The following is a 14690-nucleotide window of genomic DNA, read 5'->3' as shown; positions in this document are numbered from 1 at the left end:
CCCATGTCTGATGAAGCACAGTCAGCTAAGATCATTTCCATTAAAGTAGGCCAATTGTTCATCTGCTTTCAGAAGATCCAGAAGAACGCATCCAACAGAGGATTCTTTCCTCTATACCTTTGGCCCTGCTGAGTTCATTCTGTTTGCTTTCCATCAGGACATCAGAGTCTCCAAGGTTCAGGCCCATTCCTCTTAGTATGATCCCCACACAACAGTAGTACTTTTGCACATCACTCCTGTGAGGAACTGGTGTTGGGTAAGTCAGATGTGCATGACCAAACTGGCACACCCAACATTAGATCTGGGAATGTCTTCTTCATTACAAGAGTTTTGTGGAGGAAAATGTTAACAGCTAGAAGAGAAAACTTTTGCAAGCCTTCTGTACTGATCCCACAGGACCAATTCAGGAATGACCTTTGTCCACTCACTTACAAGTTGATGCAGCATCCACTTCGGTCCTTTACAAGTTTCAAGGCACCAAAGAGTTCAGAGGTTTCACAGGTTGCCCTGTGTTCCAAACCATGGGATCTCTCAGGTAGAAGGGTGGTTTAAAAAGGTAACAACAATAATAACTTGCCCATTTGCCCCCTAGGCAGCTAGTTTGCAGTGAAAGGGCTTTCAGAAGGGAATCATTACAAAAGATAGTAAACACAACAACATTAGTAAACATAACAAACAACAAACCATGACTTGTTAGTTTCATCCATATTAACTTCTTTCTACATGTCAACAGTAACTGGAGGAAGCTCGCTGTGATAAAGCAAGCAATGTCATTCATCACAGAACATGGAGGCTGATTTTTATTTTTAATGGGAATGTTCATTCAAGTCATTCCTGTAATGAACATAAAAGTGCAGAAGGTGTTATAGCTAAGTTTGATGGCGATTGTCATGGGGTATGTTCAACAAAAGGACCAAGGTAGGCACAAACTCCATGCAGCTGTGCTCCATTAAGCATCTGCCTATTCTGGCACAGCTGTCACATGACTTAATTCCTCCACTGCTAGGCCTATGGCATAGGGATCGTAAACTTTATGAAGACACACAAACTGCATTTTAACTACTTCATATAAAGTGGTACACCTGGAGAGGAATGACACAGGGAGGCCACATCTTAAAACAGATGCTGGGAAAAGGGACTCTGTGTAAAGGGACAAAAGAAAAGAACTTAGAAATGGGCTGGAAGCTTATTTGCTTATGAAAGAGAAGAGAGTAATGTTTATCTGAACTAGTCCAGTAGGATAGAAGCACATTTACAACTATGTTTCTGGAAATGAAGTTTCACAGACATCCTTTACTTAAAAACAGATGTCTTTAGCTGGTGTAGCATTATGATGAAGAGTGCCAGCTGACCAGCCACCATTTATGTCCTCAATCAGATCCCTCACCTGCAATGTTGGACAATAATACTGGTCTGCTTCAATGGGCTGTTGTAAGAATTTTTGAGAGAACAAATGTGAAAGCCTGAACTTTGAAACATGTTATACGGATAGTAATGTTGATTAGAGGAATTCGCCTTGCAATCAAATGTTTTATCATGTTAGTCACTGGGAGCTCATTCTATCATTAAGGAGTACTTCAAATTTGGAACTATTTTACTGCAAACTCTACTTGATTAATTTTGCCATACTCAAAAATCTGTCTCCACTCCCATATATTATCTTTCTCCACAATGAAGATGGATGGTATCCAACCATCTTCAATCTCTCTTATGTCTCACCCTCCCTTAAGTTGTTCATATATCATTTAAAAGAATCCTTACAGAAAATTCGTAGCGAGGGATTGTCTCAAAGTCCAGCGGCACTGCAACTCTAATCCGGATATCTGCCTTTCCTTGAATTGACGTTGGAGAGATGATAAAGTGGTTGGAGTTGTTTCCCACCAGGTAAACTTCAAAAACACTGTTGAGCCCCTGAAGAAACAAAAAAAGGCAGTAATATTAAACCTGAATGAGCCTGACTGGTTGGTGTGCAGATAGGGATCACCAACGCTAAACACATAGGAAAAGTCTACCTAACTCAACAGAAGAAAAGTGAACAGAACATAGCCTGAAGGTAAAATAACATAATGAAGTGTGCAACAAAAACAAAAAAGAGAGATGGAATACATTTTTAAAAAAAAATGGCAAAGAAAGAAATCTGTAAATATGGAGAGTGGGAAGCCACGGTTTGCTTGTGTCTACAAAACTCAAATAGTAGCAGTTTACTCTAGCAGCCACTTCGGCAGTCAAGTACTGGAACATCACTTCCATACTGGAAGATAAAAACAGCCCTTCTGGATTAAACCAAAGGGCCCTCTAGTCCAGTTTCCCATTCTCACAGTGGCCAATCATATGCCTATAAGAAGCTTGCAAACAAGACATGAATGCAGCAACACTTTCCATACTTAGGCTCCCCAGAGCCATACTGCCTATGATGCTGGAGGTAATATCTAGCTATCATGACTAGTGGCATGGATAGCCTTACGCTCTGTGGATTTGCCCAAGTACACCTTTAAAATTGCCCAAGTTGGCAGCCATCGCCATTTTGTGGTAGCAAAACTATGTGCTGTCTGAGTGTCTTTCATTGCACCCCCAGCCCAGCCCAAATGCCCATAGATTTCCAGGAAGCCTGGAGCACCATTTTTATTTTACACTCTTCTTAAATGAATATTTGGGGATCAAAAACACATTCAGTAGAACCTTACATCTTCTTGAAATATTAATTCCAAATGAATTACTATGAAATCTGTGAGACCACTTATGAATTTATTTATTTATTTTTGCTAAAGAGCACATAGTTGGTGTGAATCTCCCCTTAAGCGGCAGTAGTAGCTATCCTTATCATAATGGAGAGGAGAAGAAGCCTCAGCATTAGAACTTGAGCAGAGAAGGGGGCAGTTAAAAAAAAAAGAAAAAAAAGTTTTGTTCCCCAAAAAACTGACACTTCACAATCTCCATGCCCAAACACTGCGCTCCTTCCCAGAGCCCAGCCCAGCAGAGCACATTACAATAAAGTTGAAAAAACCGCTGGAGCTGAATTTCCAATTTTCCCCCAAATGGAGTCAGTCTTGTTGGAAGGAGGGACCAATTAAATGCACGAAGGGGCACTAATAGCAAAAGCTGGCTGAGCGTGACAGCTGAGAAGCGGGTGACATGGCTAGAGAATCCCCCTTTCCATTTCTGCCTCCCTCCTCCCAACCAAATCCAACAATAAATATCCTAGAATGCAGCGGAAAAGAGCTAAAATAATATTGGTATTTATACAGTAGCCAGAGGTGAGGGTGATACCTCACAGACAGGTTTAAGAAGACCAGGTTCCTATTCCAAAGATCTGGCAACTTGAAGAAGCCAAAAAAGTATTGCATTGAAATCTAAACTGAAAAGTAAACAATGGTAAATAGGGTTTTGTTCTCCAGGTAGCATGTGCAACATGAAAATAACCAGAATCTGCCGGCTCATGCTTCTGCTTATTGGAGAATGAAAAGGGTTCCCTTTCTTTTTCAAAATACAGGTGGGGAAAATGCCACACTCAGGACCCTCTAAGGGCAGAATTTCAAGATCAAATGTTCCTTTCATCCATAGTTCTGAGGTGGAAGCTGTCTTCAGTTCTGGAATGAATAAAAGCAATTCATCCCAAACATGGGATTATATTCTCTAATTTGCTAGAAACACCCTTTTGGAAGATGTGATAACCATAGGCTGCACCAAACGAGGCAAATGTATCTATGCAATAGCATATAGTGAACATGTCAACAGATTTCCAGGTTACTTCCCTGCACACAGACTCAATCAAAGGCCAAGTCCTATCAATTGTACAAGCTGCAGAACCTTTCAAGGACTGAGCTGCAAGAACACTTGAGGGCCTTGTAAATCAGATGAATGAAATATTTACTTTAGTACCACAGAAGTAGAAATCCTGGAACCCCCCAAAAAAGAGGAACAAAAATTTAAACCTCCTAGAAACCTGGGCCATAGAAAGAATGAGGGCTCTCCTAACATTCACGATGTGACATTCTTTCCACCCTAAATGAAGGGGATTTAGAAAGAAGGCAAGACGATCTCCTCAAACCTATTAAATTAAATGCCCCATTTCTGTTTGCACAAATCTGCAGAGAATTTCTCTAACATTTACTGTTTATTGAATAGTCATTCTGATGTATCTGCAGGAAGGTTCTATGATGTCACACCAAGAACATTTTCCAGTGCATTTTCCCACCCAACACTTTCAAAGCTCCCATTGATGAAAGTGGAAGTTTCCCTGTTCTGGTTTCATGGAGTCATGGGGCCGATTTAAACCTACATTATAACACATGGCTATTTATGACTTGTTGGATGAACAACATCTGGCTACTCTAAACAAATGGCTCTTTTCTATCTTTATGCTTAATGATCAACAGTTGGCCACTTACGGTCAGAGTTGCTATACCAGGCCTCTGCTGTATATGTACTTCAAACTAATGCAAGTAAAAAAATACAAAATCAGGTTTGTATTTCTTAAACATCACATGCAAGAATCTTTTACATCTGGTAGGATTCATGCTCCATCACCCCACTCACAAATTATTTACATAAACCATGAAAAACTAGAATTTTGTACTGGCCTTATTTCTGCCGTAATTCTTCAGCCTGCTTGCTTTTTTCTTTATTTACTTATTTTAACAAATTAATATCCCACCCTTCCTCCCAAAGGAGCACAGTGTGGCGAACAACAAGTGATAAAATAACAAAACTTCTTAAAGACGATTCCAGCATAGGTGCAGATTAGGAAAGATCTCAGCTCAAAAGTCTAGTCTAGATGGAAGAGGAAGGTTTTCAGTAGGCACCAGAAAGACAACAGAAAAGGCACTTGTATAATATTCAAGGGGAAGGAATTCCAAAGGGTAGATACCACAAGGCTATGGGCCTGACACCTGCGTTATGAGGAATGGACTTCCCAACAACAGGCAAGATGTTTCAGATATTCTGGTCCCAAGTTGTACAGAACTTTATACAGCAAAACCAGCACCGTGAATTTAGCCCAGTACCTAATCAGCAGCTTTCAACCATGGGGTGTTGGTGATGTTCTGCCCCGGGCTCAAACTAAGCTGCATTTTGCACCAACTGCAGCTTCTGGAGCCCCACAGACACCATATTGCAGTAGTCTAACTTGGAGATTGCCAGCATATAGACAACAGTGGTTCCCGTCTAGAAATGGCTAAAGCTGCCTTACCAGCTAAAGTCACTTGAGCCTCTAGTAACGAAGATGGATCCAGGAGCGCTTCCAGACTATGAAGCTGCTCTTTTGGGGGAGTGTGACCCCACTCAAAGCAGGCAAAGCTTATGACCCATGCAAATTGGCAAACCAGTAAACCTGTTAAGATGAGTGTTCCACCCCTGAAAAGATCACCTGGAAAATATCCTTTGGAAGCATGTCACAGCAAAATCTCCATCCATGTGCAATTGTTACGTATGCCATCAAAATAACCGCCTAATCTGAAGAAGCTCCTGGCAAAGGAGGACAGTAACCTCATGCAGCTGATGCTGAAGGAGGCCTCAAGGACTTGGAGGACACAGTTGAGTGTCCCATGTGACCTGCCCCACATCTCCTAAGCTAGTCTGTGGACCTCAGGTGTGAGGATGAAATATGATTCTACTGCCAGTTGACTTCTGCACATGGAATGGGAGATGGTCACAATGCTGTCCTTTGCCTCAGGCAGCAAAATGTCTTGGGCAGCCCTGAAAAACAGTGTTGGCCGGTGCTTGCTGTCTGGAGCTACAACTGCACTGATTCACCAGATAGGTAAGCTGGGTAAAATAAAGGCAGGCAGGATTGGAGAAAGCAGACATGTGCATGCTTGGCAAGGAAGTAAACAGGTACAGGCAGGTTGATAGGACTTTGGTATTTACTTAAGAGACAAATTGCTCAATATGGGAAGCCGGACTGGAGCCTGAGGTTTTATAAGGCACGGCAAAGCCTCACTGCCTCATTATGTCCTCTGACAATTGCTGAGTAGGCAATTTGCAGTACTTTCTTCTAAACAGCTGCACTGATGGACAAGGGCAGAAGCTCCCTCTTCTGGGAAGCTGCCATGGTGGCACAAAGGGCTATACAAAACTAGCACCTTACAGACCCGGCAGGGATTTGTCTGTGTGTCTATTGCAGTTATTAGAGTCCAAGTAATATGTAACTTTTGCATAAGGTGTTGTCACAGGCTCAGCTACAGAAATAAGGTGAGAAAGCCACAGAAATGTCTTCACCACTCTTTAGCTGGGATGGATCTCTCATGTTCCATCATTGCTCTGGGAGCAGGTGCCTTTCATCACGGTAAGCTGCTGTCGATTTTCTTGGACCCCAAGAGGATAATTTTTTGGTTGGGGTGGGGGGAAGGAGGCGTGATAATGTTGAACATCAAAAGAAGCCCCCAGCATGTGCGGAAAGGAGCAGGGTTATTTAATTCCCTTCCAGCTGGGAAAACAGATCAGCCTGTTGATATTTGCCATCCCTAATTACTAACTACTTCAGTGCCTCAGCTTCCCCATGTGAAGTCTTGAGAAGTGGAATTCATCTGCCCGTTGGGAGAAGTGCTGTATTTTTCTCTGTTATTTATTTCATCTTTTTTTTATTGTTGATTCTCCCCCATGCTGCTTTCTTTGCTCCTAGTTTACCGAAGCCTTTGAACCCCCTGCAGATGGCTGAGAGCAAATCTGAATATTCAAATTGTTATCAGCTGCCCACCAGAAGGGACTGGCTTAGCCTGGATCACAACTATCTCCCCCTGTCACACACTGGCCTACAGGAAAAGGTGGGGAGATTCTGGAAGATTTTCCATATTGTTTTATAACGAAAGGACTGGCCACCCCACAGAGACAGACGGGGGACACACACACACATCCTGGTTCTACCTGGGAAATTATTTGAGGCATACGAAATGAAGAGCAAGAGAAAATAAAAAGGCAGAATCAGTATAAAACGTGTAAAAAACACTTGAAGGGGGATATAGAAAACCTGCCTGTTTTCCCCCACTGTGATTCCTACATATTCCCAGACTGGCATTGCTACACTGGGACACTTACCCCCTCTCTCTTTTTTCTTTTTGTAAAGCAAAACCAAATAATTGCTATGCACAGTTGCAGGTATAACAGCATCTACACATCACGTTCCCCACTCGATAGCAAATGCAACACTATAAAGTGTTGGGAGATTTGAATCATTGCTGTGCATCACATGCATAATTAGTTTAATTGTGCAGCAACTTGGGCAATTAAACTGCCACTTTTAAAACGAATCCGACAGTGATGATGCAGTTTCCGCTTCCGCAGTGGAAATCAGAGATGCAAGGCATCCCTCCACTTGCAAACAGAATAGTTTTGTTAACAACAACAACAACAACTTTATTATTTGTACCCCGCCCATCTGACTGGGCCACTCTGGGCAACTTCCAGAATGTACAAAAACAGATCTCATTCAGATAGATAGATAGATAGATAGATAGATAGATAGATAGATAGATAGATATCGATTCCATTTAATCTAGGCTTCATCCATATCTGGCTTATAAACTAAGCATGTGAGGCTGTGATTTTACATGTCTTTCTTTCCTATTCTTCTCCTTCAACCAGGCTGCAATGCATCTGTCATTCTACAGGACTTCACTTTCCCTCTGTGAAAAGCACAAATGCTTCACTGCTCTTTCTTGTGAGGAAAACAAAGCCAAGGCCAGCAGCAGCCCAATGCCCAGGAACAACCATAAAAATAATAAGCCAAACTTCACAGGCCAACACTTCACAGGAAACCCTACAATAATATATGAACCTGACATACCTGCCCAGGAAGGAACAGTTCTCTTTAAAAGCCAGGAACTTGTCTTGGATTGAAAGCTGCCATTTCGAAACATTTATATTATGGATTTATATTAAGGACTCCAACACAAGTTTCATCTGTGACGGTGAACTTATAAAAAAAGTGGGTGTTGCTATAGCTTCAACTGTCTTGTAAGTCACACTCTGTACAGTCACAGCCAGCACCAGCTGCTTCAGGTGGCCATCTCACTCTGCCTAATGGTAGAGCTGGAAGATAACAATTCAGTGCACCATCATATATGTTCATTTACATGTGTGTGGAAGCACAAAGCTCCTCACTTCTCTCCTTGATGAGCGTGTGCCATTCTATTTTGGGGAACAGTATGCTCCTCCATAACTGCTTTACCCCCATTTAATCCTATCTTCTTTGCATCCAGCCCCACCTGCATGGGAATAGATGTGTGTTGAGTTACAAGCCCAAATGACTTGCACATGCGAGAAGTAGCGATTGATATGGGAGGTGGACAGCGGCCTCCCACTCAAGGGAACGGTCCAGCTTGCTGCAGCGTATGCACACTTGTGCATCATTCAGAGGCAAGTGGGAAGAGGTAAGAATGCTTTGCACATGGGCAGCTGTACCCAGTGCTGGTGCCAAGCTATTCTGTGCCTTAGGCAAAGCTAACTACTTGCACACACCCACACCCCTGCCCCAAATGGCTAACTTTAATTTTCAAAAGCGAATCTCTTGTAGAAATGATAAAAAATATTCAAAATAAAAAATAAAAGCAAAATATTATCAGAAATTTATAAGCTATAACAAAAGCTCATCTATAAAATGGTGCTCCTCAAAGGTAATCACGGCACCTCTCTGAGGACTGTGCCTAGTTGCCCTAACGATAGCACCGGCCCCAGCTGTTCCCATGAAGAGACTGATCACGCCCATTTTTTCTGCAGCCCCATGAGCCATAATGCCCAGCGTGAGTATGCAGATAGTGATTAATAAATTGAAATTAACCCCAGTAAAAATGAGGTGATAATAAATTCACAAATACCTGCAAGAAAGGTTATGATATAAGGTTAAGGATCATGGGCATAGCCAAGGGGGGGGGGAACTGGCCCCCAAATCAAGCAAATCAATAAAAATACTTAGTAGCTGAGGTTCAGTGCCTACTAAAGAAGGCAAGGCCTGTCTCCAACAGAAGGAAAACTCAGCACAGACAGCTAGATGGTGCCCTGGGGTTGTCTGTTGCCAAAGCAAAAATTGAGTCTGGTTACATGGAGCTATCCAAGGTGCTACCTGGAGCTTAAGTTTGTGTTGCCAGAACCAGAATTTAGCCCTAAGTTATTCTGACTTGGATAGAAATTGAACTCTGCTTGCTTTGCTTCTCTGGCTGGCCTTGCCGGAACCGGAACTCTTGCCTGGAACACCCTCTCCTTGATCTGGAACCCCACCTGCCTGAGACCACCTGGGACAGAACACTGTCTAATTTTCCATGTGTGGTGTCAGAAAATCTTAAGTGTATAGACTTCCTGTGATTTAACACTCTGTTCTTTGATTCATTTAATTGAAGCACAATCAAGTGACCACATACAGAGCTGGGGAAAATAAAAGAAACCATCTCTCTATCTAAAAAAGGTATGAGGAGGTGGGTTGTAAGCTAACAAAGAACAGATTAGAAGACCATTTTTGTACACTTTTTTTACAGAAGCAGCATTTTAGACCTTGAGATGATTGACTAGTGATTTTCCCACCATTTGTTCAATAACAAAGAAGCTGTGATTAGCTTAAGGACGGTCCCTGTTGTTCAAGAGGAAGACAAGGAAGTTTTTCAAAGAGCAAGTACTCAGCCTTTGTCACAAATCTATGCAAGTGACTTTGTTGGCAAAGTGAACCACTTTGTTAATATAAGGGTTTCCACTATGAATTATAGACAAAATGCTACCTGTTTCCCTGGCAATGCATTATGCACCACCAGCACATGAATCTTCTCAGGATGACCGTATGAACCTTGCTCAGGTGGGTCTGCAGCCAGCCAGTTGTGTTCCAGTTCAACTGAATGCAAAACTGTAAGTTTGGCCACAGCTTTTTCTTTTACAAAACTGTCTTGGGTATACTCGATGACCACAAGGCTCTTGTGACTATTCTGGTTTTGACATTATGTAGCTGAAATGATTATGTGGCTCAAACTGCTATCTAACATACCAGATTCTTCACTTCAAGGACATGTTGGCTTAGCCTGTATGGAGATAACTTTCTCTTGGGTCAAAGGATGACCACGTTTTACAAGCTGAATATCAAAGATTCAAATGCAGCAAATTTTGGGACCCTAATCAAAGCAGAATTCTCTTTGTTGCTGTTACCACAAAGGTGAGCAGCCACTGCCAGTGATACATGGCTGGGAATCAGCATTAGAGCTGAGCCAAAATATGAAGACAACAAACGTATTTGCCCCACATGGCATATATCTCACACAAAGCATTTCCCCCCACTCAGTTGCAAAAGGATATGTAATTCTTTGCCATTTGGCAGCTGGGTGGGGTGCAATGGGAACACGGGGACATTGCTGAGGGAAATAGGGCAGTGCCCCCTCATCCAAACCAAACCAAATCACACTTAATTGACTATGTGGGGCAGAACACAGACGGCAATGAGCATTCAAGTGATTGTCCAAACCTGCATGTACCATTCAGCATGGGATGATTGGAAACTGATGCTGACACAGAGTCAAAGGATCATCTGAATAGGCTCAATCGCCTTTCACACATCAAATGCATCTAGAGTCCAAGCAAGTTCTATCTTCATTGTTTATCCCTCCTTTTTCTTGTGTTGAGATTTTCTCTTGTGCTCAGCTATTCCCTCTCTCCTTCCTGCTTTCCTGAGGCTATCTGCTGAATTCCACACACGCATGCACAGACAGGGATCAATCCGAGGCTGACTCGCCTTCAGCTTATCTCTGCTCCAAATGATTGATTTTTCCTCTTTAAGGGTAATTTGCTGGTGAATTCCATGTATTGCAAAAACCCCTGTGAAATCTAATTCATTCCGATTGGCAGCTAGCACTTTTGGGAAAGAATACTACAGAGTTGTCCATTATTCTTTACGGTTATGATCCATGTAATGCATTTATATTGCATATGTGTGAATTTTAATGCTTGTGCGCGCGCACACACACACAGAGAGATATGCACTCATATATATAAAATAATCTTCATGTCAAGACAGTAATTAAACTGATTATATGATGGAGAGCTCAAAGGCTTGCCACTATTTTGTGAAATTTGTTTGCTCCTAATAATGATATTGTCCAACTGTGAATTTTGGAGTGGCTGGCTGTGATGTAACTTAAATCTTAATACTAACAAACATAGTTTGCATAAATACAATTCTGATTCACCACAGAAATATTTTTCCCCAGTCTGAGGAATGTAAAAAATGGGAGGATAAAGGAGGAGAACTCCCTTGGCCCCTCCAGTCTTCCAGAGATGTGCCCTGCCTTGAAATGTACTGGAAACTGGTATGACCATTTATCATTCTGGTTGGGCCTGATAAGAGTAGGAATCCAACAACATATGTGGGTGCCACAGGCTCTTTGCCCCTATATTTAGGCTGTGAAATTTTGGACAAGGGGCCTGATTTCTGGCTTTTCAGTTTGGGACATGATCTTGTTTCTGTAAAGGAAGTATCATAGCAAATAATGCAACTATTTGCATTATAGCAGTCTCCTTAAAGTTTCTAATGTATAGAATGATTGGATATGGAATCAAGCCATTGTGGTGCAATGAATGGAGCTCAAATCCCTGTCAAGCTATGATGAAACTCTGCGGGTGCCCTTAAGCGACCACTGTTTCTTAGCCTAATCTACCTCATGGAGGTTTTGCCAGAATAAAATAAAATGACCCCATTTATGCTGCCCTGTGCTCCACAGTGAAAGGAGAGATATGCATGTCAGCATATTCCTTCCTCTAAGGTATTCAGGCCAGTCGTTCTCTCCCAGTTTAATCTACCTCACAGGGTTAGTGTAATGCTAAAAGGTAAAGCAAGTGTTTGCCACAACCCTTACCGCCTTGGAGCAAGGAGATTATAATAAACAAATGAATACCTCAACATCTCATCACTTGATGGAATGTCAATATGGCCATTTACTTATTACATTTTTTAAAAAAGCCTACCCTTTCCCTGAGGAGTTAAGTGTTGTGGCAAATGCTTGATTCTACTTACTCTTGCAATAACTCTGTGAGATTGGTTAGCTTTGAATGTGTGTGACTGGCCCAAGATCACCGAGCAAGTTTCAAGACTGAGCAGAAAGTTGAGACCAGATCTCCCTGGTCATTTCCCACAACTTATGTAAAATGCTTCACATTTAAAATACATATAACATTTAAGTGTCATCAGCACCAACAGCAAAAAAAGCCAAACTTTTCAACATCACATTGCCCAGTTTTCCTAGCAAATCAACTGGGGACAGGAATGTAATTCTGAACTGCCCACACTTTAACGTGGCAGAGGCAAAATAATTATCCCACTATATGGCTTTGTGACAGGAGACTATAGCTGAACTCTTGTCATAGAATCATAGAATCTTAGAGTTGGAAGAGACCACAAGGGCCATCGAGTCCAACCCCCTGCCCAGCAGGAAACACCATCAGAGCACTCCTGACATATGGTTGTCAAGCCTCTGCTTAAAGACCTCCAAAGAAGGAGACTCCACCACACTCCTTGGCAGCAAATTCCACTGTCGAACAGCTCTTACTGTCAGGAAGTTCTTCCTAATGTTTAGGTGGAATCTTCTTTCTTGTAGTTTGGATCCATTGCTCCGTGTCCGCTTCTCTGGAGCAGCAGAAAACAACCTTTCTCCCTCCTCTATGTGACATCCTTTTATATATTTGAACATGGCTATCATATCACCCCTTAACCTCCTCTTCTCCAGGCTAAACATGCCCAGCTCCCTTAGCCGTTCCTCATAAGGCATCGTTTCCAGGCCTTTTACCATTTTGGTTGCCCTCCTCTGGAGACGTTCCAGTTTGTCAGTGTCCTTCTTGAACTGTGGTGCCCAGAACTGGACACAGTACTCCAGGTGAGGTCTGACCAGAGCAGAATACAGTGGCACTATTACTTCCCTTGATCTAGATGCTATACTCCTACTGATGAGTCCCAGAATTGCATTGGTTTTTTTAGCTGCCGCGTCACACTGTTGGCTCTTGTCAAGTTTGTGGTCAACCAAGACTCCTAGATCCTTTTCACATGTACTGCTCTCAAGCCAGGTGTCACCCATCTTGTATTTGTGCCTCTCATTTTTTTTTGCCCAAGTGCAATACTTTACATTTCTCCCTGTTAAAATTCATCTTGTTTGTTTTGGCCCAGTTCTCTAATCTGTCAAGGTCGTTTTGAAGTGTGATCCTGTCCTCTGGGGTGTTAGCCACCCCTCCCAGTTTGGTGTCATCTGCAAATTTGATCAGGATGCCCTTGAGTCCATCATCCAAGTCGTTGATAAAGATGTTGAATAAGACCGGGCCCAAGACAGAACCCTGTGGCACCCCACTAGTCACTCTTCTCCAGGATGAAGAGGAACCATTGATGAGCACCCTTTGGGTTTGGTCAGTCAGCCAGTTACAAATCCACTGAGTGGTAGCATAGTCAAGACCGCATTTTACCAGCTTCTTTACAAGAATATCATGGGGCACCTTGTCAAATGCCTTGCTGAAATCAAGGTAGGCTACATCCACTGCGTTCCCTTCATCTACCAGGCTTGTAATTCTGTCAAAAAACGAGATCAGGTTAGTCTGACATGACTTATTTTTCAGAAATCCATGCTGACTATTGGTGATCACAGCATTCCTTTCTAGGTGCTCACAGACTGTTTGCTTAATGATCTGCTCCAGAATCTTCCCTGGTATTGATGTCAGACTGACTGGGCGATAATTATTTGGGTCCTCTCTTTCCCCCTTTTTGAAAATAGGGACAACATTTGCCCTCCTCCAGTCTGCCGGGACTTCGCCTGTTCTCCAGGAATTCTCAAAGATGACTGCCAGTGGTTCTGAGATCACCTCTGCCAGTTCTTTTAATACTCTTGGATGCAGTTCATCTGGCCCTGGAGACTTGAATACATCTAAACTAGCCAAGTATTCTTGTACTATCTCCTTAGTTATTCTGGGCTGTGTTTCCTCTGCTGAATCATTTGCTCCAAATTCTTCAGGTCGGGCATTGTTTTCTTTATCGGAGAAGACTGAGGCAAAGAAGGCATTGAGGAGTTCAGCCCTGTGTCCCCTGTTTGCATTTCACCATCTTCTCCTCTGAGTGACCCCACTGTTTCTTTGTTCTTCCTTTTGCTACGAACATATCCATAAAAGCCTTTTTTGTTGCTTTTAACCTCTCTAGCAAGCCTGAGTTCATTCTGTGCTTTAGCTTTTCTGACTTTGTGTCTACACGTGCTGGCTATTTGTTTGAATTCCTCTTTGGTGGTTTCCCCCCTTTTCCATTTTTTGTACACATCCTTTTTTAATCTTAACTCAGTTAAAAGTTCTTTAGATAGCCACCCTGGCTTCTTTAGGCACCTTCCATGTTTCCGTCTCATTGGTATTGCCTGACGTTGTGCTTTTACTATCTCCCTCTTAACAAACTCCCAGCCATCATGAACTCCCTTTCCTTTTAGTATTACTGTCCATGGGATCTCACCCAGCACTTTCCTAAGTTTTATGAAGTCGGCTTTATTAAAGTCAAGAAATTGAGTCCTAGTATGCTTGGCTGCTCCTTTCCGCTGTATAGTAAACTTCAGAAGAGCATGATCACTCGCGCCTAATGATCCTTCCACTTGTACCCCACTAACCAGGTCATCAACATTGGTTAGGACCAGATCTAAAATGGCTGTTCCTCTTGTTGCTTCTCCCACTTTCTGGACAATGAAGTTGTCTGCAAGGCCAGTGAGGAATCTGCT

General features: G+C 42.5%; 1 protein-coding gene across 1 annotated transcript in view; it reads right to left on the bottom strand.

Moving 5' to 3' along the window:
* CDH23 (cadherin related 23) overlaps nt 1–14690 on the bottom strand; it is a 416648-nt gene that overhangs the window by 198034 nt on the left and 203924 nt on the right. Inside the window, exon 12 of the mRNA XM_081189581.1 lies at nt 1762–1911. Within this exon, the coding sequence (XP_081045707.1) occupies nt 1762–1911 (150 nt within the window). The remainder of the gene's footprint in view (nt 1–1761; nt 1912–14690) is intronic.

This window comes from Podarcis bocagei (genome assembly GCF_964188305.1).
Source record: "Podarcis bocagei genome assembly, chromosome: 4".
NCBI lineage: Eukaryota > Metazoa > Chordata > Lepidosauria > Squamata > Lacertidae > Podarcis > Podarcis bocagei.
This window is presented reverse-complemented; position numbering and strand designations above follow the sequence as displayed.